This window comes from Urocitellus parryii, chromosome 13, assembly GCF_045843805.1.
Source record: "Urocitellus parryii isolate mUroPar1 chromosome 13, mUroPar1.hap1, whole genome shotgun sequence".
In the NCBI taxonomy this organism is placed as follows: domain Eukaryota; kingdom Metazoa; phylum Chordata; class Mammalia; order Rodentia; family Sciuridae; genus Urocitellus; species Urocitellus parryii.
Genome location: NC_135543.1, coordinates 66,990,900 through 67,014,388, shown reverse-complemented (window position 1 = coordinate 67,014,388; position 23,489 = coordinate 66,990,900). Strand labels below are relative to the sequence as shown.

The 23,489-nt window shown below is 56.4% G+C and overlaps 1 protein-coding gene across 7 annotated transcripts in view; it reads right to left on the bottom strand.

Annotated features, from left to right (window-relative positions):
- The window catches only part of Wnk2 (WNK lysine deficient protein kinase 2), a 124,043-nt gene that overhangs the window by 10,537 nt on the left and 90,017 nt on the right, over positions 1-23,489 (bottom strand). For 4 of the 7 annotated variants that reach the window (XM_026406923.2, XM_026406926.2, XM_026406922.2 and 1 more), the window contains 9 exons: positions 18,372-19,069; positions 17,847-17,934; positions 16,128-16,216; positions 15,360-16,030; positions 10,808-11,022; positions 9,658-9,828; positions 8,745-8,843; positions 2,706-2,750; positions 876-1,114 (listed from right to left, as the gene is read on the bottom strand). In XM_026406923.2, coding sequence (XP_026262708.1) covers positions 876-1,114; positions 2,706-2,750; positions 8,745-8,843; positions 9,658-9,828; positions 10,808-11,022; positions 15,360-16,030; positions 16,128-16,216; positions 17,847-17,934; positions 18,372-19,069 — 2,315 coding nt within the window. The remainder of the gene's footprint in view (positions 1-875; positions 1,115-2,705; positions 2,751-8,744; positions 8,844-9,657; positions 9,829-10,807; positions 11,023-15,359; positions 16,031-16,127; positions 16,217-17,846; positions 17,935-18,371; positions 19,070-23,489) is intronic. The other 3 variants (XM_026406925.2, XM_026406927.2, XM_026406928.2) reach the window with 3 other exon arrangements.

Below are 23,489 nucleotides of genomic sequence, written 5' to 3'. Positions count from 1 at the left end.
ATTGATTTGAAAATTTAGATAAATTTAGTGGAAAGGTAGAAATTTGCCAGGAAAGCAAGACTGCCAAGAAGATATAGAAAATCTAAATGGTATCAAAACTGTAGAAAACCCTGGATCCGTAACACAAACCTCACCCTCAACGGATGGACAGATATGTGGTAAATACAGTAAAACGTCCATCAGAGTGTGAGTGGTGGCAGGTGGGTGTTCACCACAGACTTTACAATGCTTCTGTGTGTTTAAATTTTTTCAAAGCACAGGTTCCTAGAGGGGTGTTTCCTACACTAAAACAGAAACAAAATACTGCAGCCCAAACATTTAAGGCAGAAATAACACCAACCTTAAAAACTCCTTGCAAAAACTGGAAGAGAGGAAACCCTCCTCCAACTAGTCCTCACCCCAAAATGTATCACATGCCAAGACCTCAGAGAGTGACTCCATGCCCTTCCCCAAGTCGGCCTGGGTGCATGTGAGCCAAGGTCTAATGCTGGCTGTCACTCAAGGATGATGTGCAGACTTGCCCCCTCCTCCAGCCTGGGGATGGGCAGAATGCAGGTGGGGGTCAGGCTGCTGAGGTAAGGCCACACCCACCAGCTCTAAGCTGGGGGCGGCGGGGGGGGGGGGCGGGGGGGGTGCTTAGGCTGGCCAGGCTGAGGCTGCTCCTGCAGCCATGCTCAGGAGTCCAGCCCCAGCCCAACCTGTCCCTTCCACGTGTGACCACAGGACCACAGGCCAGTCACTTACCTCCTGACCCATAAAAGGGGAAGCCTAACTTCTGGCTCACATCTGACACATAGGGTACTAGCACCTACTAGGCACGGCTGCCATCGCCCTGTCACACGCCCCTGCCCTGGGAGGGCCCGCCCTGCACTCACAGCCCGTGCCTCGCCGGGGGCCTCCATGTCGTGCAGCTTCTGCGTCTGCTTCAGCTGGTTGAGCGTCGGCTTCAGCTGTGCCGCCCCCACCGTCTTGGTCGTCCACTGGTCCACCAGCTTGTGCAGGTCGTCCGTGAAGGTGCCTTTCTTGTTGTTGCTGTTGTTGACCTGCGCCTGGACGTGCAGGGTGGACTGGGGACCCGGCTCGGGGCCTGGGGCCAGGCTGCTGGTGGAGGACCCTGGGGAGTCACATACAGGCCAGGATTGGTGACGCCACACACACGCCCAGCACCACTGGGGGGCTGGCTGCAGTCATTCTTACGTGAAGGCCCAGGTAGCGGCCTCACTTCAGTCGGGCAACACCTTGCTTCAAGAGGCGGTCTGGATCAAGGGGCCTCGCTGCCCAGTTTTAGACATGGTGGGGCAATTCCATAAATTGAGTGACCTGGCTGAGACAGGCAGCCGTCACCAATCCCATAAGCCAGGCCAGGGGACAGGCCCCCGCAAAGCTGGCAGCCTCCACTCAGAGGTCACTCTGTGACCACCGCTGCCCATCCCACTAGGCTCACATGTGAGTGTGGTAAATTCCAAGCACAACCAGACACGTGAGCTTTAGTGTCACAGGAGCTAGGGTCACAGGAGCTAGGGTCAGATTCTTGGGCTCCTGGCCTCAGCGTCCTCAGTGTGACGGGAGGACACAGGGTGGAGGCTGGAAGACTTGGCAGAAGGCCGGGCCTCTGTTTCCATGGCCACCCTAAAGCGACCCCTACACAGGCTGCATTTTTTGCATTCCTGTGAATTTTAATGGTTTGGTTGTTTGGAATTCAAAAAAAAAAAGAAATGGTGACTTTCCTTACCAGAGCATTTGAAGAAGGGAGTGATAAAAGGCACTAACACCCAGAGCTCCCTGACACGGGTGCCCCATGCTCCAAGCCACAGTCGGGGGGATGCTATGAGCCAGGGGGAACCAGGAGCCTCTCTGCTAACCAGAGAGCTTGGCTGCTTCCTGGGAAGACTTTTTTTTTTTTTTTTTTAATTATCAATGTTGGACTTTTTAAGTTTTTAAACTTTCGCCTCCCTTTTCCCCGCTTCACACATAATTTCTAGTTGGCAACTTCCGATGAGCCAATTTAAAAATCTTTCTGTGCTATAAAATAAAACAACATCTCTCCCCCACCCCCCCCCCAAAAAAATAGGTAATGACCATCTCTTCAAACAAGCTGTTCCGAAATACAGTGTACTTTAGTGGCTAGCAATGACAGAGCACGGACACAGACAGTCGAAAATTAGTGATGAGATTTCACACACATGAAGCTATTTCTACATGAAAATTTCAGCCAGAAAAGATGAAAGAAAACTTAAAAAAAATAAAAATAAAAAAGGAGAAGGGGAGAGATAGAGAGAGAGAGAGAGAGAGAGAGAGAGAGAGAGAGAGAGAGAATGAGAGGTGTGAGTGGCCCAGGTAGACGAATACCCATTCAGTCCTGGTATCTCTCCTCGGGGGAGCACTCATCTTTAGCACTTCAAGGAAATACTGATTCCTACGGTTTTGGAAAAGGAGCCAATTAATGATGGGTAATTTGTGGACATTCTGGAGAAGGACAAGCCTGTTAGATGTGAACTGGCGAGACCGCACAAGCTCTAGGAGCCATGGAGACACAAAGGGGAGCCGAGGGCAGCTATCCTGCCAGGCAGAAGCGAAGCGGGGCCGGCGGGGCGGGCACAGAGCAGGCCTCGCCTCCCCGCCGCGGGACACCTGGATGCGCACTAGCCACAGTAAAGCCCATGCGATGAGAGGGGACAAAGGGGGTAAAAAACCCAGATAATTACTACTGCTGTGTTCTTTGCCTAGGCAGAGGCGCTTCAGGGCTGACCCTGTAAGGGAAAAACAAACGACACAAGACCACAGGGTTAGGCAGAACAGCACACACCGGTCATGCCACCACACTTAAGCCAAAGTCGTCAGTGTGCAGGGAGGGACAGACACAGGCAGCAGTTCAGAGAGGAGGGCCGACCCGGCCTGGGGTCTGGGGGTGGCATCCCCAGAGTTAGTGTGCAGGCTCTCACGGGCTTCACCGAGGAGGCAGAGGTGCCAGAGCAAGCCCCAAGCTTCAGGGAGAGGTGTTTGTCTCTAGAAGCATATTCCAGAAAAAGAAAAAGCAAAGGAAAAAAAAAAAAAAAGAGAGAGGGAGAGAGAGAAAAAAGGAAAAAAAAAAGAAAAAGAAAAAGAAAAAAAAAAAACAAACAAAGCACACGGCTTGGCTTTCTTTCAGTCACCAGGCTTTTGGGAGCCCCACTGGTTGAGGCAGGAAAACCCGCTAAAAGTCAGCCATGGGGTCCGCAAATGGAGCTGGGCACGGCCTGGGCTAACTGGCCACTGAAGCCATTGAAGGTTTTCCAAGTGCAAAAAGATACATTGTTTTGCAGGTTTGAGGCCACTTCCTGATCCCAGAGGGCTGCCCTGGATGAGGCCGGATGGGCATCAAGTAGGGAAGGAGGAGGGTCTCTGTGTCAGGGCTGACCCTGACTTGGGAAGACACTGTTGCCTTTTTTCTAAGTCCACTCCCCAAGGGGCAGGGGGAGGCCTTGTTTTTGGACCACCACCAAGTGGATCTGTCCTCACTGTCTGGTGCTGGTCAGGCAGGCATCACAACTGAATGTCCGGCAGGGCCTGGCGGGGTGGGGGCACCCGGGGCTGGCCCAGGAGCTATGCCAGGAGGTGCTGCCATTATGGCTTATCCTACAGTGTCCCAGGGAACTGGGACTGGCCAGGATGAGCTCAGACTTCCCCAAGGTCACTTGACACAGCCATGCTAACATAGAGATCTACCCTCCAGCCGGTAGGACCCCCCTTGCCAAAGCTCACACCCCTCCCCTTCAGGGCCACCCTCCTCACAAAGGCCTGCCTAGCGCTGTCTCCCAAGACTCTAGACTATCCAGGGACTGGAACTTCTGGCAGCCTCAGACTTCCTTCTAAAATAGGCTGCACCTTTTACTTTAAGGCACAGCAGGCAAATGTCAGCCGGGCTCTCGGGCCTGAGCCCAGCCCGGGCTTTGTGTGTTGTGCCTGGCAACTTGATTCTTTTAGTCCATTCTGTGTGGTCTCTGCGGGGGAAAAGGGAAGGTGCTCTGCTGAAGTCCCCACTGTTCAGATGAGAAGGAGAGAGGTGAGCAGGGGGTCCAGACAGATCCCCTCTGGAGGAGGGAGCATTTTCAGAGGCAAAAGGGCGGTTTCCTAAGTGAAGGGAGAGAACCTGAGGTCTGTAGCTGCTGGTTGGGCTCAAACCCAAAATGAAGGGTTCGATCAGCAAATCACCAATGTCCCCTAGGGTTCTGTGTGGGGATGTAGCTCTGTGTAGGCTGCAACCATCCAGACAGCCTAAGAGAGAGGGATATGTCACATCTGGACCCCTTCCCCGGCTGCAGCAGTGTGACCCTCACTGTGGCTGGTGGCCCTGCACCCTGGACTAATTCCTGGCTGTTGTCCTAGTGGGACAAACACTAGACAGGGCAGCTGCTGGTCAGCCTTTCTCAACTCAGGCCCCAGGTGGCTACAACACAGATAGCTCCCACCTTCCATATCCCTCCTTGACACGAACTGCAGTAACCAGAATGCAGATGGCCTAGCCCTCCATGGCCTTCCTGAACCCTGTCCCCAGACGACAGGGGCACAGATGGTTCTGACCCTCTGGACAGACTCATTGCCTGTCCCTTGACATCCCTGCTCTCAGCATCGGGTGTCCGTTCTCAGGGGAGCAGCTCCCTCTTTTAGGTGGAGTGGAATCTACCTCCCCAAAGCATCTCTGCCCTGGGCCCTGCCCTTCTTGTGCCCACTAGAGGGCATCTGACGGACAAGTCCCCACCAGATCCCCCACGTTTTGCTGAGTCAGGATAGACACCCAGGGGCTCCTGTCCCCAAAGTAGCAGCGGGAGAGCAGACACAGCCAGCCAGAGCGTGATGGTTGAAACCAGACCCTGTCTTGGTCTCTGGGGACACCTGGGAGGCCCCAGCCCTGCTCTGCCCTGCAGAGTCCTCTGAGACAAAACACGCTGCTCACAGGCGGACAGCCCACCTCCCAGCACCCACCACCATCCAGACCTTGGCTGGCGGCACAGAGGATGCCTCGGGCACGAAGCATTCAAAGCTGAGGATGTCTGACCGGGACAGATGGCATAAAAGTGGGTCAGGCCTGGAGCAGCTCCTCACGCGTGCTTTTTCTGTGTCAGTGATCAAATATTGACAAAATCCACAAAAATTGCAGGAGCAGAGAGACTCCAAAGGGTCAGCCCTCCCGGATTCCTCACTGCTGGCTGGCCCTGGCACCGCACCTCAACCCTGGCACAACCTCCAAAGGGTCTGTCTTACTCAACTGAGTAGCATCAGATGCCCTGTGCTGGTGTCCAAGGTCAAAACCACCCTTTGGGCTGTCTCTACATCAAGAACCATATTCTCCAGCTGAGAAAATCACCAAGATCTACCCAGGAAGTGCCAAGTCAGAACCAAGGATGTGCCTTGGTTCTGCTCAGGGTGGTCTGGGGACATTTTTACTCTACCTGAGCAGCATGACCCCAGGTCCCACAAGCCCTGGAGCATACATCTTGTCCCTAGATAGCCACTGTTGTCAAGCCACCCTGATCCACGGCTGCCAAGGCTGAACCTTGGCCTGCTCACCCAGTGCCCTCTGCTGGGGGCCCCACTCAGCTCTCTCCTCTACAGGGAGGGATGAAGACTTCCAGGGTAAGGAGAATTGGGAGCTGTGGAAGGATCCCTGAGCCCAACATGATGCAGCCAATGGATGATGAAGGAACAATGCAACTCGCAACCCTGTGGTTCCTGTGTACAGACCAAGGCCTCGAGGTACCAGTGCCTGCCTGGTCAGGTGGGAGGATGCAAAAGGAGGTTGGTCAGCAGTGTGTGACCAGAGCTTCTGACCAACAGAACCTCAGCCCCTGGGCCCCCTCTTCCTTGGTTCCACAGCCACCATCCTTGAGGACATGGTTTCCCAAGCTCCTCCAGCAACCACAAGGAAGGGCTTGGTGGGTGAGCAGCTGGGTACTGGGCCAGTGCCGATGGGGGTGTCTGACACAGGGTCCACACTCCCCTAGGGCCTGCCCGCTCACTGCAGCCACGAACCCATTCCCTGCTCCTCTTCCTGGGGTCAGCACCCACCTCTGGATCTACCTGCTGCTCCCCTTGGCTTTGCCCTCAATGGTCCCCCGCCCACCCGCTGACCTCAACTATCCCTGTTTGGGCAGCATCTTCACTGAGCTTCATGGAAGCCAAGACCTTTCCATAGGCTAAAATATAATGCACGCTTTATGATCCTGAAGGCTTTTCTTTTCTAGGAAGTGAGGGGTGTCCCACACGAAGGAAGGCAGTGAACAGAAACTTCCCCAGGTTTTATCAAGCAAGCGCTGGGCTGGGCCAGATGCCTCCTCCCTGGCCACACCTGTTCCTAAGCTTCAGCTCTTCCTCTCCTTGTAGCATCACCCCTGACCCCACAACCCCACAGAGCTGGGCACATTCTGGCATCTTCCTCGACATTTGCTCAGGCTGCCCCTACCCGGAGGGCCCATCCCTCCTCCAGGCCTCCAGACCCACTCAGTCTGACGACCCTGGGCCTCATGTGCTCCTGAGACTTTGACCTTCCCTCTAGCCCCTGTATTTAGTGCTCAGTCCTCACAGATCTCCAAGTGCATCCTTCTCCTGGTCACTCCTGTGGTCACTCAGGAGCCAGCAGACACACAGATGGAGAGCTCAGTGAGAAGCCCTAAGCTCTATAACCCAGGGGCCAGCAGCACACCGGCCAGGAGGCCTCTCCGCTACATCCTGCAGAGCACCAGGGGAGGCTGGTGGCCTCCAGCCCACCCTGGCCGCTGAGCCGGCACTCTCCCAGACCAGGTTCTATACTAAGAAGTACCCAGAGCTGGTGCCCATCTGGGCTCTGCCTGCCCAGCGACCTGAGAGCACACGGGGCTGTGTGATCATCTGAAAAGGCGGAAACAGCCAAGTGTACATGAAAGGGGCAGGCTGTGGACAAACACTAGCACATGCTCAAGGCCAGGGCAGGCAGCAGCCACCGCACCCGAGGCCGACCAGCCACACCTGCCTCAGACATTCCACACTCTATTCCGTGGCCTTTGTCCATGTTGTCTCACTTTTTAAACCCTTTAAAAACACAACCTCAGTGCCAATCTCAGGGGTACAGTCACGCCACTGGCACTACACTGCTTCACCCAACACACTGGGAAAGCCACCGTGTGCTCTGCTCGATTCCCAAGACCCACGGCAGCCATTCAGGGGACAAGAGACACCCAGATACCCAGGTGCCTTCAACCCTGGGGACCACCCCAGTGTGAGCTGCATTTGTACCAGGGAAGCAAGAGAGGCACCAGGGGAGCAGGGCCCGGACAAGGCTGGGAACAGGGACAGGGATGGCCTGCCAGAAGGATGGGAGAGATGCACCAGGGAGGCCTCCCAGCCCAGGTCCACCTTCACTGCAGCAACTGACCGGAAGCCACACAGATGTGCCGCCAGCTGGGCACCACCGTGGCTCAAACAGGGCAGCCCATCAAACAGACAAAAGGCCAACAGGAAGCCACTGGCCTTCCCACAGTGGCCTAGTGCCCTCGGCCTGTCCCCACCTGGAAAATGATGATCCGTACGGGCCTCTGATGGGGTGGCAATGGCAATGGTTACTTACTGCAAACATGGCCTCTGGGTCCCCACAAGCACAATGTATCTTTATTGTACAAGCAAAAAGTCATGTGCCCCAAACCAGCATCTCCAATCCAATTGTCAAAAAGTTCAATTTTTTCTGTTAAAAAAGACAAAAACCTAAAAAGTGCACAATTTTTGATTCGTTTGCCAATCATCATGAGGGTTAAAAATAAGCCGCACCATCGTGTGGCCCAAGCAGGTGTGCACTCCTGGGCACTCGGGGTGTGTCCTAGGGTGTGTGAGAGAAGCTGGAACTAGGGTTTGGTTTGTTGGAGGTCAAGGACGCAGGCTCCCAAGGAAGAGCTGAGGGACAGATGTCAGTCTCATGTCTCTGAGTTGACGAGGGGGCGAGGAGCAGTGCAGGGGATCAGACTTCCCTGCGTGGGTGTGTATGGAGTCTCAGGAAGCCCTCGCTGGAGCAAATGCTTTTTAAATTGTGACTTTCATTTTCTGTGCTGCTGGGGACTGCACCCGGGGCGTTGCGCATGCCGGGCAAGCGCTCTACCACTGAGCTGTCCCCTCAGCCCCTGAGCAGGTTCTTAGCATCTCCACATGCAGGGCGAGGACAGTGGGCAGAGGCAGAGCTGGGTGGGGGGCTGTAGCCCCCGGGCAGAGGTCACAACCTCCGGGGACCTGTAGGACTGCACCGGCCTGCTACGTGCACGTCTTCAGAGTTTAGACACGTGTGCCACACACGGTGCATCTAGAGCAGGTGGGGGCTTATCTTTTTGTTGTTGCTGGAACTGGGGGACAGCAGACACGTGTACTGGCCACAATTGCAACAGAAAAGAAAACTACGTCCAACGTAAGAAAAATAAATCCAATAAATGAGGTGACGGGAGAAATGCAGAGTGCCCTGGCACGTGAGGGGCGGAGGGGCCTGTGGCAGGGCGGGGGTGCCGCTGCACGTGCTTCTGGTGCCCAGGCGCAGCCAAGAGCATGCACACGGCCTTCTGGGGGCTGGGGGTGGGGCAGACGGTGGTGTTCAACGGGAAGGGCTCATGGGGTCCACCTTTCAAACTGAGGAGGTGACTGCAAGGGGTAGGGGAGGCATCCTATGAGATGTATGAGAGGTAATGAAGACGGGGGCGGGGAAGGGACAAACCAAGGGCCAAGAGGTGGGAAAATACAAAAGAACAAATACAGACAGATGGACACAGATACGGGTCCACTGAGGAATCGAGCACGAGGCTTGCTACTAGACTTATAGGCCCCTCTTTCAGACGTTGGGTGGTAAACCGTCCAGCCTGCAAATGAATATAAAGGGAAGAAAACAGAGAGACACGCATCAAGTACAGGTTGCTGCGATTCCTCCTCCACACCAACAGCCACACCAGCCTTGGAACTTAACATCCACGGCTCCACCTAGCCCAGCCCGAGCACCAAAGCCACTGACCATGGGAGGGGAAGGAGGCAACGGGAGGAGCAGAAGAGAAGAGGCCCGGAGGAGAGGGGCAGGTGCGGGGAGGGGCGGGGCACCTGCGTCGGTCACCATGATTTCTCTGGACAGAGATGGTGAGGACAGGAGAGCGCCTTATCGAGCAGCTGCTGCCGTCCACGGCAGCGTTGACGAGAGAGCATTTCCTCCTCGGGGCCAAATTCCCAGCTTGAGAGCTGAGCCCTCGTCCCCCTGGCGTCCCGTGGACTTTGGAAGGACCCGGTGTTTAGCACCGTGGGGCTCCGCTGTAGGGAGCGGACAGGGGCAGGGCAGCCGGTGCCTGGGGACGGGCGCGGCAGAACACAGCAAGACGCCAAGCCCTGTCCTTTCCCTGTCATCGGGCTGACCCCTTCCAGTTCTGGCCACTTCCCGGAGGCCCATCTAGCAAAGCCATCACCTGCCTCTGAGCAGCTTACAGCAAGACCTGGTGATGGGGGACAGTGACATTTTTGGCATCCACAGACTATATCTTCTTTTTTTCTCCCCCCCCTTTTTCTTTACCAAGCTGCTCGGCAGCCTTGGCTGCGGCTCTGGTCCCCTCTACACATAGGGGCGTGCTCCTGGACACCACTGAGGCCCTACGTGGCTGGCACATGCTCGGAGACAGGCAAGCTGGAAATCACCTTGGCCACGCGCTCCGCCTCCGTCACTGGCTAAGCCGGAGCAGATGTCTGTGGACAAGGAGGCTCGGACGGAGCAGGGCTGCTGGGTCTGAACTGCCTTCGCGCACGGGGCTGTGCTGGCGTGGGCAGGGTCCTTAGCGGGAGGGTCTCTGCTGGAGTCAGACAAGTGACCTGGGCGGGGGGAGAAGAGGTGACAGGCACCATGAGGTGCCACTGGAGAGGGGAGGGTGTGGGCTGGGTCTGCTCTCAGCTCTTTGCTGGGTGACCTTGGGGAAGCTCAGAGACTCCTGCAGAAAACGGGCACATGGCTCATTTCCTGGATGGAATGTTGGCGGACAAAGAAAGTGCCCCGTCTCCCCCAGTCCCCAGTGCCATGCCGGACCTGTGCTGTGCAAATAATTGGCAGGAGACACATCTGGGCCCAAAGCAGCCTGTGTACCTCTCGCTCAAACAAGTCTCCCCTGGGCTTTGGGATCTGGCAGTGAAGGTGTGTAACTCATGCACTGTGCGGACGGCGTGCGGTTGGTTAGTTTGCCATGCCTTCCCACAGGGCATGCGTGGGGATTTGGGTACATGGGATCTCTGTCCCAGAACGCTGGGGCTCATGGCATTTGGAAATGCCATTCAGGATGCCTCAGAGGAACCCCTGACATGCAAGGACACTGCCTTGGAGCCAGACCAGTGTAGCCCCATGTCCAGGCCAGGAGGACATCCCCATCCTTCTACCTTTCCCAAAGGCAGCCGCTTCACACCCAGGGAGCAGACTGACATCAGCCTCAGATGGGGTCAGAGGAAGCAGCCTGCTGTCTCAGGCAGCTTCCTGCAGGGAGGATCAGGTGGGAAGAGCCACCTTGGGCTTCTGGCCATCTATCACCTGGGGCTAAGGTCTAGCTCCAAGCAGCCCCTGCCTCCACTCGGATCTCACCACTCTGCACCAAGCACAGAGGCCGGGGAGGTGGGGGTGGTCCCCCTGGTCCCGCAACAACTTCCTCTCTCCAGTGAAAGGCGATCAGGAAAGAAGAGAACCCCAAGTATCCTTCCAGGTCTGGTGGTGTTGCAGCTGCACCGAGTCTGCCTCCCAAGGCTCACTCGGGGGTCCCCCAGCTCCCTCCCTCCCAGGCCCACAGCAGCCCTCCCCCCAGAGGCCGACCTGTGCTGGAGGCCACGACCTTGAGCTGCTGCACTAAGGGGTTCAGCAGCTTGCCCGCCTTCAGCTTGCTCTTGCTGGTTTTCCTCCGGCGGCCAGTCGGGGGCGCCGTATGGAAGAAGCCCACGTTGGGCGGAAGTGGCTTGCCCAGGCGGCGGTACAGAGCCTCAATCTCCTGTTTCTGCTGGCTCTGCAGCTCCGAGATCTCCTTCAGGTGCCTGGAGGAGGGAGAGAGGCAGGGCAGGTGGGCTTCCCCTGCAGGAGGCGGCCCGTGGGCGGGGGGGAGAAGAGGTGACGTGGGGTGGCAGTGCCTATGTCTCTACCTTGGACCACTGGAGGGCCACAGGGGGCTTTCAATGGCACTGTTTATATAAGCCAGGCCAAGGCAAGGGGCCCCCAGCATTGATGCAGGGGAACTAAGCAACTTGAAGTTTTCAAATATCCAGAATCCTAAACACTGCCTTGGCCTGGATGGCCAGGGCGGCACAGAGGACTCCATATAGACACGCAGGCTGAGGCTGGTGACAAAAGCCCAGAGCATTAGCCTAGGTGAAGGGAAAGAGGCTGCCTTCGTTTATTGTGAGTTCTCTGCCCCAATAAGGCTGCGAAGGGAAGGCGTCTCCAGAGGAAGGACAGTGCCACCCGAAGGAGTTGGCCAAACACTTATTACTGGCCTGGAGTTCCAGGCTGGACACTGCCCTGCTGGGTCCACTGTTCTGGGTCACGATCATGAGCTGGGACGGTCTCCAGGACAGCTGAAGGGAAGGAGGCGGAGGCCCCTTGGGGAGTCTCCCTGAGGACTTGCTGGCTGCCTTCCCCACCACCCTCCTGTGCCTTGGGCTGAGCTTTGGGAGGCCAGGTGCCAACCCCACCAGGTGCCCCCACAAGGGGTCACAGCCCATCTCCACCTTTTATGCTGGGCAAACATGATTTTCGTGGTTGGACACGAGGGAGCAAGTTCTGACATCACCTCCTGCATCCTCTAAATCAGCCGTGTTTGCTTTAGAAAAAGTCTTTCTTAAGAAATCCCCACCTGCACATCAAAACCCTGGGGCTCAGGCACCTGCATCCTAACAAGGTCCAGGGGCTTCTGAGGCAAGAAAGACTCCGGACCACTGGCTACTTCCTATCAGATGTAACCAAGTCCCCTTAATACTAGATTGAGGCTCAAATTCTACCCTGCCCACTTCTAAAGATCACCCCTTTCCCCTCGGCTCCATATCCCCACTCTCTCCATTTCCCTGAATCCCTTCCTTCAAGGTGCTTCTGGAACTCCCCCTTCCCCTCCCCTGGCTTCCACCTTACGAGGCCCGCCCCACCTCTAGGCCTCACCCCCCCCATCTCTAGGCCTCACCCCTCCCCACCTCTAGGCCTCACCCCCCCACCTCTAGGCCTCACCCCCCCCACCTCTAGGCCTCACCCCCCCACCTCTAGGCCTCACCCCTCCCCACCTCTAGGCCTCACCCCTCCCCACCTCTAGGCCTCATCCCTCCCCACCTCTAGGCCTCACCCCTCCCCACCTCTAGGCCTCATCCCTCCCCACCTCTAGGCCTCACCCCCCCACACCTCTAGGCCTCACCCCCCCCATCTCTAGGCCTCACCCCCCCACCTCTAGACCTCACCCCTCCCCACCTCTAGGCCTCACCCCCCCACCTCTAGGCCTCACCCCTCCCCACCTCTAGGCCTCACCCCTCCCCACCTCTAGGCCTCACCCCTCCCCACCTCTAGGCCTCACCCCCCCCCACCTCTAGGCCTCACCCCTCCCCACTTCTAGGCCTCACCCCTCCCCACCTCTAGGCCTCACCCCTCCCCACCTCTAGGCCTCACCCCCCCCCACCTCTAGGCCTCACCCCTCCCCACCTCTAGGCCTCACCCCTCCCCACCTCTAGGCCTCACCCCTCCCCACCTCTAGGCCTCACCCCCCCACCTCTAGGCCTCACCCCTCCCCACCTCTAGGCCTCACCCCCCCACCTCTAGGCCTCACCCCTCCCCACCTCTAGGCCTCACCCCTCCCCACCTCTAGGCCTCACCCCTCCCCACCTCTAGGCCTCACCCCCCCACCTCTAGGCCTCACCCCTCCCCACCTCTAGGCCTCACCCCTCCCCACCTCTAGGCCTCACCCCTCCCCACCTCTAGGCCTCACCCCTCCCCACCTCTAGGCCTCACCCCTCCCCACCTCTAGGCCTCACCCCTCCCCACCTCTAGGCCTCACCCCTCCCCACCTCTAGGCCTCACCCCCCCACCTCTAGGCCTCACCCCCCCACCTCTAGGCCTCACCCCCCCACCTCTAGGCCTCACCCCTCCCCACCTCTAGGCCTCACCCCTCCCCACCTCTAGGCCTCACCCCCCCACCTCTAGGCCTCACCCCCCCCACCTCTAGGCCTCACCCCTCCCCACCTCTAGGCCTCACCCCCCCCCACCTCTAGGCCTCACCCCCCCACACCTCTAGGCCTCACCCCCCCCACCTCTAGGCCTCACCCCTCCCCACCTCTAGGCCTCACCCCTCCCCACCTCTAGGCCTCACCCCCCCACCTCTAGGCCTCACCCCCCCCACCTCTAGGCCTCACCCCTCCCCACCTCTAGGCCTCACCCCCCCACCTCTAGGCCTCACCCCCCCCACCTCTAGGCCTCACCCCTCCCCACCTCTAGGCCTCACCCCTCCCCACCTCTAGGCCTCACCCCTCCCCACCTCTAGGCCTCACCCCCCCACACCTCTAGGCCTCACCCCCCCACCTCTAGGCCTCACCCCCCCCACCTCTAGGCCTCACCCCTCCCCACCTCTAGGCCTCACCCCCCCACACCTCTAGGCCTCACCCCCCCACCTCTAGGCCTCACCCCCCCACCTCTAGGCCTCACCCCCCCCACCTCTAGGCCTCACCCCCCCACACCTCTAGGCCTCACCCCCCCCACCTCTAGGCCTCACCCCCCCCCACCTCTAGGCCTCACCCCTCCCCACCTCTAGGCCTCACCCCTCCCCACCTCTAGGCCTCACCCCCCCCACCTCTAGGCCTCACCCCTCCCCACCTCTAGGCCTCACCCCTCCCCACTTCTAGGCCTCACCCCTCCCCACCTCTAGGCCTCACCCCTCCCCACCTCTAGGCCTCACCCCCCCACACCTCTAGGCCTCACCCCTCCCCACCTCTAGGCCTCACCCCCCCCACCTCTAGGCCTCACCCCTCCCCACCTCTAGGCCTCACCCCCCCCCACCTCTAGGCCTCACCCCTCCCCACCTCTAGGCCTCACCCCCCCCCACCTCTAGGCCTCACCCCCCCCACCTCTAGGCCTCACCCCCCCACCTCTAGGCCTCACCCCTCCCCACCTCTAGGCCTCACCCCTCCCCACCTCTAGGCCTCACCCCCCCACACCTCTAGGCCTCACCCCTCCCCACCTCTAGGCCTCACCCCTCCCCACCTCTAGGCCTCACCCCTCCCCACCTCTAGGCCTCAACCCCCACCTCTAGGCCTCACCCCCCCCCACCTCTAGGCCTCACCCCCCCCACCTCTAGGCCTCACCCCCCCACACCTCTAGGCCTCACCCCTCCCCACCTCTAGGCCTCACCCCCCCACCTCTAGGCCTCACCCCCCCACCTCTAGGCCTCACCCCCCCACACCTCTAGGCCTCACCCCCCCACACCTCTAGGCCTCACCCCCCCCACACCTCTAGGCCTCACCCCTCCCCACCTCTAGGCCTCACCCCCCCACACCTCTAGGCCTCACCCCTCATTTGATTCCATGCCACTGAATCTAGGACCCTGGGAAGGCTGTGCCCAGGAGCCCCTCCCGCTCTGTTCCCACCGGTTCCAGGTGGTGCTGCTTGGGCCCCTCCACTGTCTGGCTCCACTGGGGGATGGAGCTGCTGGGGCTGCCTTCTAGAACATTCCTAGGATCTGGCAACTCTTTACACCCTGGATCTCCCATGCTACAGCTGGCCCCTCCTCGACCCCCACATGGCTCCTGTAGACACACAGCGAGTCCTCAGTGTCCCTAATACTCCCTGTGCACATGCCCAAAGGAGGAGCTATTTCTGAGCCCAGACAGCACTCAACAGCCTGCTTTCCAGCCACTGTGGAGTCCCATTAGCCACCCCCACTAGCTTCACTGTCCAGGCTCCCCCTCCTGTCTCAAAGGACGTCTCAGGGTGGCAGTAAGCCCCAACCGTGAGACAGGGAGAATGAATGAGTGCTGGATAAGAGACAGAGACAGAGGCCAGCAGAGAGACAGACGGTGAGAGAGCGGGAGGGAAGGCATGTGTCTCATGAGAGATGTCCTTCCTGAGGGTGACCGAGGAAGAAGACTGGAGGGATGAAGGGACCAGAGGGGAGGCGTGGCCCCCTGAGAAGCCAGAACCCAGGCAGGCAGCAGGGTCAAGCCAGCCCAGTGTGGAGGACACCCTGAAAGAGGGACTTTCCTCACCCAGCCGGCCAAAGGGAGGGGCCTAAGTGGGCCTCGTCACTGCCTGTCCCCTTGACCAGCAGCTGCAAGTGAATGCCTGCCCGTCCAGGACCTGAACTCCATCCAGCACGGCTCAGGGGGCCCACGCTGGCCTCGGCACGTACTTCTCCCGGAGACTGCGCAGTTCCTTCTTTATGTCCGCGTCCTCAAACTCGGAGTCATTGTCGCTGCTGATGTAGGATGACTGGGAGTGGAAGGAGGTGACGCTGATGGTGGGGACCTTCACGCCCGCCCTGCTGGGAGTCTCAGGGCCCAGTGAACCAGCCCGCGAGGACCTGTGTAGGAAGGCAGTGGCCTTCTTCACTAAGTCGCTGGCCACACCACCGCCACTGGGCAGGGAGGACTGCTTCTGCACCGGGGGCCTCCTCCGCGGGCACTCGTCCCCAGAGTCACTGGACGCAGGCTCGCCTACACCGACCTCGATGGAGGAGGCCGTCTGCACCCGCCGCACCGCCAGCTTCACATCAGGGCTGGAGGGGACCTCGTCCAGGTAGACGTCGGGCGGGGCGGAGTACCTCGTGCCGCGGGGGGAGGCCAGGGTCCACTCATCCTGCGTGCTGACCACCGAGAAGCGGCCCACGGTCTTGGCCGGTGAGCTGCCGTCCTGTCCTGGCTGCTTCCGGGGTGACTCCTGGCTCGGCGGGTGGCTGGGGCGGCTGCCTCCTGTGTCCGTCTCCAGAGAGCTCTGCAGGGGTTCTGCTGGGGCTTCCCTGGGGACCCGGCCTTTCGGGTCCGTGGGCTCCAGGAATGCGGGGCTTGCGGAAGCAGGGACACCCTGGGATACGAGCGGAAATGAACAGATTTCGTGAAAATACCGGCTGAGGGCAGGGCTCACCAGCTGGCCGAACATCATGTCAAAAAGCCACCCTTACCTGGGGGGCACTGGGTGCTGCAGGTGAGTCTGAGGCCACCTGCCCTCCGTCACTGTCACAGCCCAACGTGTTGCTGGAAGAGGATTCTGCTGTAGGAACATTGGCAGCATTACTGGGGGTGGGACGGGGAAGAGAAAGGGAGGGCTCAGGTGGAAAGAGCCATGCTGAGTCCCTTGGGAGCACCACCGCTGGGCAGGGAAGGCAGCTGGTGTGTGTGTGTGTATGTGCATGCGTGTGTGTATGTGTGGTCTGCAGTGCTGGGGACTGAACCCAGAGTCTCGCACTTGTTCTAAGACTGAAAATACACGGTGAACAGACTTGAGGAAGGGAGGAGCACCCCGACACGCCCTCTGTACTCCTCTGCACTGTTTCCCCAGGTGCCTTTCAGCTTTAGTAGGGTCTCACCAAGCAGGTCAACAGGTCCAACTGCCAACCCTGCTCCTGGATGCCTAGGGAGTGCCAGCTGCTCCTGCAGCTGCCCCAGCGTCCTCCCTCTATGGAGTGGAGGATGGCACGGTATTTCCAGCTACTTTCTTGGGATTGCCATGAGGAGCCAATAAGAGAAGCCCCATGAGCTGATGCATGGGCACCAGCCAGAGCCAAGACCTCGTGTGGCAAAGAAAACTCATGGACAGGTTGGGGCTGGAGCTGACCCCCTGTGCTACAGAAGGACACAAGAGCCAATCAGCCCCAGGGAGGCTGGGAATCCCCCGCCCCCAGTCACCCCCACCATCTAAATGTCAGGTTCTGTGTCTGATCATCATGCCCCTGTGGGCCATACTTGACTTTCCTCTTGACATCCTGCAACCCACCTCTGTACACTCCAAGAATGAGGAGGGGCTCGCTACTACCAGAAGTAAGGGGTGTGCTCTCTCTTATTTCTGGGCAGCTCTGACCGCCACAAAGGCACTTGTTCCCACCTCGAATCGGCCTCTCAGAGCTTCCCTCCTGAGTTTGCCTTGGAGTGCAAGTTTCAGGGCTTGCAGGCTCCTCACCTGCAGAAGGGGTCTGTGGGACACCTCTCACAGGTGAGGCCAGCGCCCCATGGAGAGGTAGGGCAGCTGGCGGGAGGTGGGGGCAGACCTCTCCCGCCTCTGCCTGTGCCTCCCCATCTCTGGGCTAAATAGCACCAGCTTCTCACACGTCCATTTTATTTCCAGTCTTAGCTGGATCCTGATCCTCATCCTTCCAATCCCCCCAAGAAGCTCCAGGCTGAGGAGGAACCTCGCACCTTCGAGGTTAGACCAGATCACTTAGGATGGAGACTCCGGAGTTCAGGCAATGAGAGAATTTCCACAGAGGTGCAAGGAAACCCCCGTTAGGTTCGGGAGAGCCCCTCCTCGCCCCACCCACACGCTAGCCAAAATCACCATGGCCATTTGTGGATATCTGGTAACCCTGCTGGAGAAACCTTTGGCCCAGGGACGTCCACCGTGTTTAGACATTGGTCATCAGGGACACTGGGGGCCTGAGACATGCTCCCTACATATCTTAGCACCCACCCATTAAGCTTTCAGGTTTCCAAGAAGGGCTTTCTCTGCTTGGAGAGCATTCAGTGGGTATTAACTAAATGCCGTGTCTGGGCCCCTTCTTAGATGCTAGATCCTTTTATGCCTTAAAGCCTCGAGAGCAAGGGTGCAGATGCAGGAGGTTCCAGGCCCAGGAAGGAAGTGGCACTTAAGACCTGCCCAGGGTCAGGCATGACCTTGAGCCGGCTACCTGTCATTGGTGAGGATGCGCCCTGCTCCCGCTCCCGCTCCTGCTCCACAGGGCCCCATCCTGCAGGGGCTGTTTCTGACTTTTCCAACTGAGTGAAGAAAGAAACACAGAAGGGAAGAGCTGTGAGCCCGGCTTGCCGACATCTTGGCAACTCAACTGCAAATCTACTTCCCCTCCTGTCTCTGGGGCAGTCCTTGGCCCGGCCCCTGCCTCCGCCTCCGTGCAGACAGTCAGGCTGGGTGGTGACGTTCGTGCAAGACTCCAAAACAGAGGCCTCTTATTACAGGGGTGGGTCACCAAGAGAGTGGGTCAGGTCAGGCCGTGGCTGGGGGTGGCCCTGCATAACTGGGATGCCTGCCCACCCCCTGCCCCCACCCAGGACAGCCTCCCCGGGGTGGGTGCAGCTGCTCACTGAGGGCCACTTCACTCAGTGCCGGTGGTGGGGCCAGAACCCCCCCCCCCTCGCCTCCCTGTGGGGCCGGTCTCCTCCCAGGGGCTGGGGGGGGGGTGAGGTCTGTCACTCACCTCCATGGGAGTCCCAGCGGAGGCGGAGGAGGTGGGCACGTGCTCCTGATACAGCAGGGTCCGCAGTTTCTCATCCAGACTCTTGATGGTGCTGTCCACAAAGCCTACCCTTGGGGGTGGCCCTTCCCCATCGGACTCCAGGGCTGAGGGCGGTTGTGGAGGGGCAGTGGGCCCCAGTGGTGGGCTGGGGAGCTGGGAGGCAGCCAGGCTGATGGCTCCCACTGCCGTGGAGAGCTGAGGCGGCAGCTGACCAGGGGCGGGTTGCAGGCCCCCACTGGGAGGGCTGGGCTCTGCGGGGATGCTGACCTCCCTGGCCGAGGCAGGCTCCCCCAGACCTGCAGAACTTCGGGAGGCCTCCAGAACAGGGGCGCAAGGTCCTCGGCCCATGCTGAGGGGCTGGGCGGCACGCTGGGCATCGTGAGTCTTGGCCAGTGGCTGGGGAGCCTCGTGCTCACTGGCTGGCTCCTGAGGGGTCCCTGGACGCCCTGCCTGAACCGCAGTCCCCGGTGCTGGCTCTGATGCGGTGCTGGCGGCTGGTGCTGCTGTGTCTTGAGGTGCAGTCGTCACAGGAGGGGAGGGTGGGGCCAGGGGGGCCGGTGCCCCTCCAGGAGGGTCACTGGGGTGGCTCAGGAGCGGCTGAGCAGCCAGGGAGCTGGCTGTTTCCTTCAAGGTCCGCTGGTCTGTGAAGGGTGCCGCGTCTAGAGAAATAGGACAGGTGCCTTTGTTTCTGCCTTACCCTGGTCCTAGTCACCTGGTCCTGTCCAGAGATGCCGTCCTCGGGTGACCTGGCCACAGCCCCGCACGCTGCTCCCGATCCCCCCACACACCAGGTCCCCGCCTGCCCAGGCTGTCTCAGCAGCACCACTGGCCGCCTGAATGGCCTTCTGCAGACCTCTCAGCCTCTGTCCTCACCTCCTGGTCTCTGATCCTACAGTGTCCCCTTGGGTGGTGGCACAAATGCCACTTCCCACTGCCCTCTCTCTTCCACCTGTCCAAATCCTCACCTGCCGAGTGAGCTCCATGAATGTGGCTGGCAGACCCCCTGGTCCCAGCCCATTCCGCACAACTTGGAAGTGAGTCTAGTTAGTTAAGGAGTTTGAGTGGCAGGGCCATATACCCCTCCACGGCCAAGAGTGAGCAGGGACCTGGGACCTGCCCGTCCACCAGGCAGCCAGGCTTCGGCAAGGCCACCACGTGGAGCCAGGGGAGAAGGGACCTGGAAACCCAACCAGGAAACAGTCCAACAGCCTCTTCCCCGGAGCTCTGGGGTGCTCGTGGGAGCAACCTCAGAGGAGCACACAACGCAGTCTCGCCCAAACCTACCTGGCCTATTAGCCCGCTTTTCTTACCTAAAAACAACGAAAGAAACCTTTGTCTTTTAAAACGACATGAATGACGTACCCTAAACAAAAATGAAGACCACAAAGAACAGGTGGAGGTGTGGAGCTTCCCAGGACCCTGAAGCCCCTGCCCCAACCAAGGTCAAGGAGCCCGACAAGTGGTCTCTCCTGCTTGTCTTCGTGGCTTTGTCCCATGTCCTTCCAAACCCCGAGCTCTGTGGTGCCCGCACGGAACATGCTACCCACGGAACGACTGTGTGTTCATCTCTCTCTCTCCCCATGGTGCATGGGAGACACACCCATGTTCTGTATACACACACACACACACACATACACACAGTCACACACACACATCTGTGTCAGTGCACACCTGGGGCTGCTGGTGTGGAACCTCAACTGACACAGAAGCCTGGTGTGCAGGTCTCAGATCCTGCCAGGCACACACCCCAGACACACACCCCAGAAAGCATCTTTGACCTTCAGTACCGGATGCTAAGTGGCCTCCCCACGTGGGGCCTGAGTCTCTATGTTGGTCCCTGGGTGCTCCTAGAGCTTCCTGCCCTCCCCAAGTCAGCCTGGGAGAGTGTGCTAGGGTTTCCTCGAGGTCTGTTTTTACTTCTAATGAACACAGCATGGAATCTCCCTCCTAACACACATTTAAGCTTGCAGTGCTCCACGGCCAACTGCAGGCACTGTACTATAAGCCAGATCTTTGGAACTTACTCAAGCTTGTATAACCGGACCTTTCTGCCCACTGAAGAACAACTCCACTTCCCTTCCCTGCATCCCTGGAAACCTCCCTTCTACTCTGAGTCAATTTGAAACACCTCATAGAGGTGAAACCATGCAGTTATCTTCCTATGATTGGCTTTATTCCTTAGCATATTGTCTTCCAGTTTCGTCTGTGCTGTTGTAAACGGCAGAATTTCCTTTTTAATGGCTGAATAGTATTCTATGTACATGTATATCACATTTTCTTTATCCACTTATCTGTTGATAGATATCTAGTTAGTTTCCATATCTTAGCTATTACGAATAGAACTGCAATAAACACAGGAGAGCAGATATTTATTTCTTCCAGGTCTTTCTTTAGCCAGATGTGGGACTGCTGGATCCAATGGTAATTCTATCCTAATTTTCTGAGGAACCTCTACACTGCTCTCCATAATGGCTGTACAAATTTACATTCCAACTATATACAAGGTTCCCATTTCTCCATATCCTTATCAGTACTTGCTGGTTGTTTTTTTTTTTTTTTAAGATAATAGCCACTCCTAACACAGTGAGGTGGTATGTCACTGTGGTTTTGATTTGTATTTCTTTAACAAATAATTAAATACATTTTCATATTTTTTTTTGCCAGTTGACTAGCTTCTGGTGTGTATGTGTGTGTGTATGTTGAGGGTGGGGGGATCTGGGGATTAAACCCAGGGTATCATACATGCTAGACAAGCACTCAGCTACACCCCCAACCTTTTAAAAGTTTTACTTAGAGATAGGGTCTCTCTAAGTTTCCCAGCATGGCTTTGAAGTTGTAATCCTCTGGCCTTAGCCTCCTGAGTAAGCTGAGATATATTCTTTTATGATACACCTGTCCATGTCTAGGTGGTTTTTCTATTGAGTTTTCATTCTTTTTTGATTTATAGGAGTGCATCACATTTGCTAGATAAGAAACATTGTTGTTTACGTATTGCAAATACCCTCTCTCTGATTTGCCTACTTGCTCTATTAGTGGTGTTTTATTTATTCATTTATTTATTTATTTTTGGTACCAGGGATTGAACTCAAGGGTGTTTAACCACTGAGCCACATCCCCAGCCCTTTTTATGTTGAGTTAGGGTCTCACTAGGTTGCTTAGGGCTTTGTTAAGTTGATGAGGCTGGCTTTGAACCTACTACCCTCCTGCCTCAGCATCCAGAGTCACTGGGATTACAGGCATGCACCACCATGCCTGGCAATTAGTGATATCTTTTGATGACCATTAGTGCTTCATTTTAATGCCATCAAACTTGTGTGTGTGTGTGTGTGTGTGTGTGTGTGTGTGTGTGTGTATCCTCAGCACAATGTAGTAAATTTAACCAATATGTAGCCAGTCTTTCCTTTAAAGTTTTTGTTGAACTGTGATGTGTCTGTCCTACATTGGGCCCAATAAGACATTGTCCTTCATTACTTCTAGGAAATCGACTGTTTTGCCTTTTACACTGAGATTCGAAATTCACTTGTTACTGAATATGTATATGACTTGAGGTTGTAAGTAGGATTATTCTCCCCCCATGCAAAAGGCCCATGTCCCAACTCCTTTTATTGAGATGCCATCCTGTCCCCACTGGTGGGCAGTGAGACCTCTCTTGTCAATCACATGGCCAAATATGCGGGCTACATTTGGCATCTCTTCTGCTCCATTGTTCAATTTTCCTATCCTGTTTCAGGATCAGTTTGTTTCCATGATTGCAGGTTTATATAATAGTCATGAAATTCAGCATGGTCTTCTTCCCCTAGAAACCACCTAGATTTTTTCTGGCCTTTCTACTTCCACAGATATCATATATCTGATGATATCCATTGCAAATGGTTCAAGCCAGGTGCAAATGTGCATAGCTATCATCCCAATTACTTGGGAGGCTGAGGCAGGAGAGTCACAAATTTGAGACCAGCCTGGGAAACTCAGCAAGACCCTATCTCAAAATAAATAGAAAAGGACTAAGAATGTGGCTCAGTGGTCAAGTGCCCCTGGGTTCTACCCCCACTGCCACAAAAACAAGACAAAACAAAATAGTTCCAATTTTAATTGGGATCTCATGGAATCTATGGATCCGTTTGGGGAGAAGTAAAGTGTTTATAATATTGGATCTTCCAGTAACATGAATATAGTAGGTATCTTTCCACTCATTTCTTTTTAATTTTCTCTCCATGTTATACAGTTTTGCTATAGAGGTCTTACACATGTGTTGGTTATCTCTGGTGTTTAATATTTTCATGTTACTATTAGTGGAACTTTTCAAAGTTTCTCATTTTCTGTGTGCTGGTAATATATAGAACAATTACATTCTGTATTTCACTTAATTCTAATAATTTATCTGTGAATTCAAATTTCCATGTACATAATCACTTTATCAACAAATAGTGGCTGTTATAACTCTTCCATTGCAGTCTTTGTCACTTTTTAAAACAGCATTTTAAAAAACGCTATTAAATAGAGGTTAAAAATACAAAATTATATGACTCCCCAAAATAATAATTTCTACTTCAAAATGGGAAAGTTTTAACAAATAGGTTTTCTTGGAAGGAACAGCAGTTTAGCCCAGTAACTTCTAACGAGAACTTAGAGTCAAAGATGCTTATATTGCTCTGTCCAATTTTTTTTTTTTTTTGTATCAGCTATTGAACCTAGAGGCACTCAACCAGTGAGCCATGCCCCAACTCTTTTTATTTTTTGAGACAGGGTCTCACTAAGTTGCTAGGGCCTCACTAAGTTGCTGAGGCTGACTTTGAACTTTCGATCCTCCAGAGCCACTGGGTTTAAGGTGTGAGCCACCATGCCTGGCTCTGCCCAAATTTTAAATAAAAAGTAGTCATACTTTATAAATCACCTTTTATGTAGCACTAATGTGGCGCTGCACTGAGACACAGAAGGATCACCGGCTCTGTGGGTCTATTACAACACACTATGTATCTTTTCCATTTACAGATGATTCCTCCTGGAGTGGATGAGAGGAAATGCTACATCAAGTTGGTACCAACTCAAATAAGCCAACGTTTGCTTTGGAAAACCTTGTTT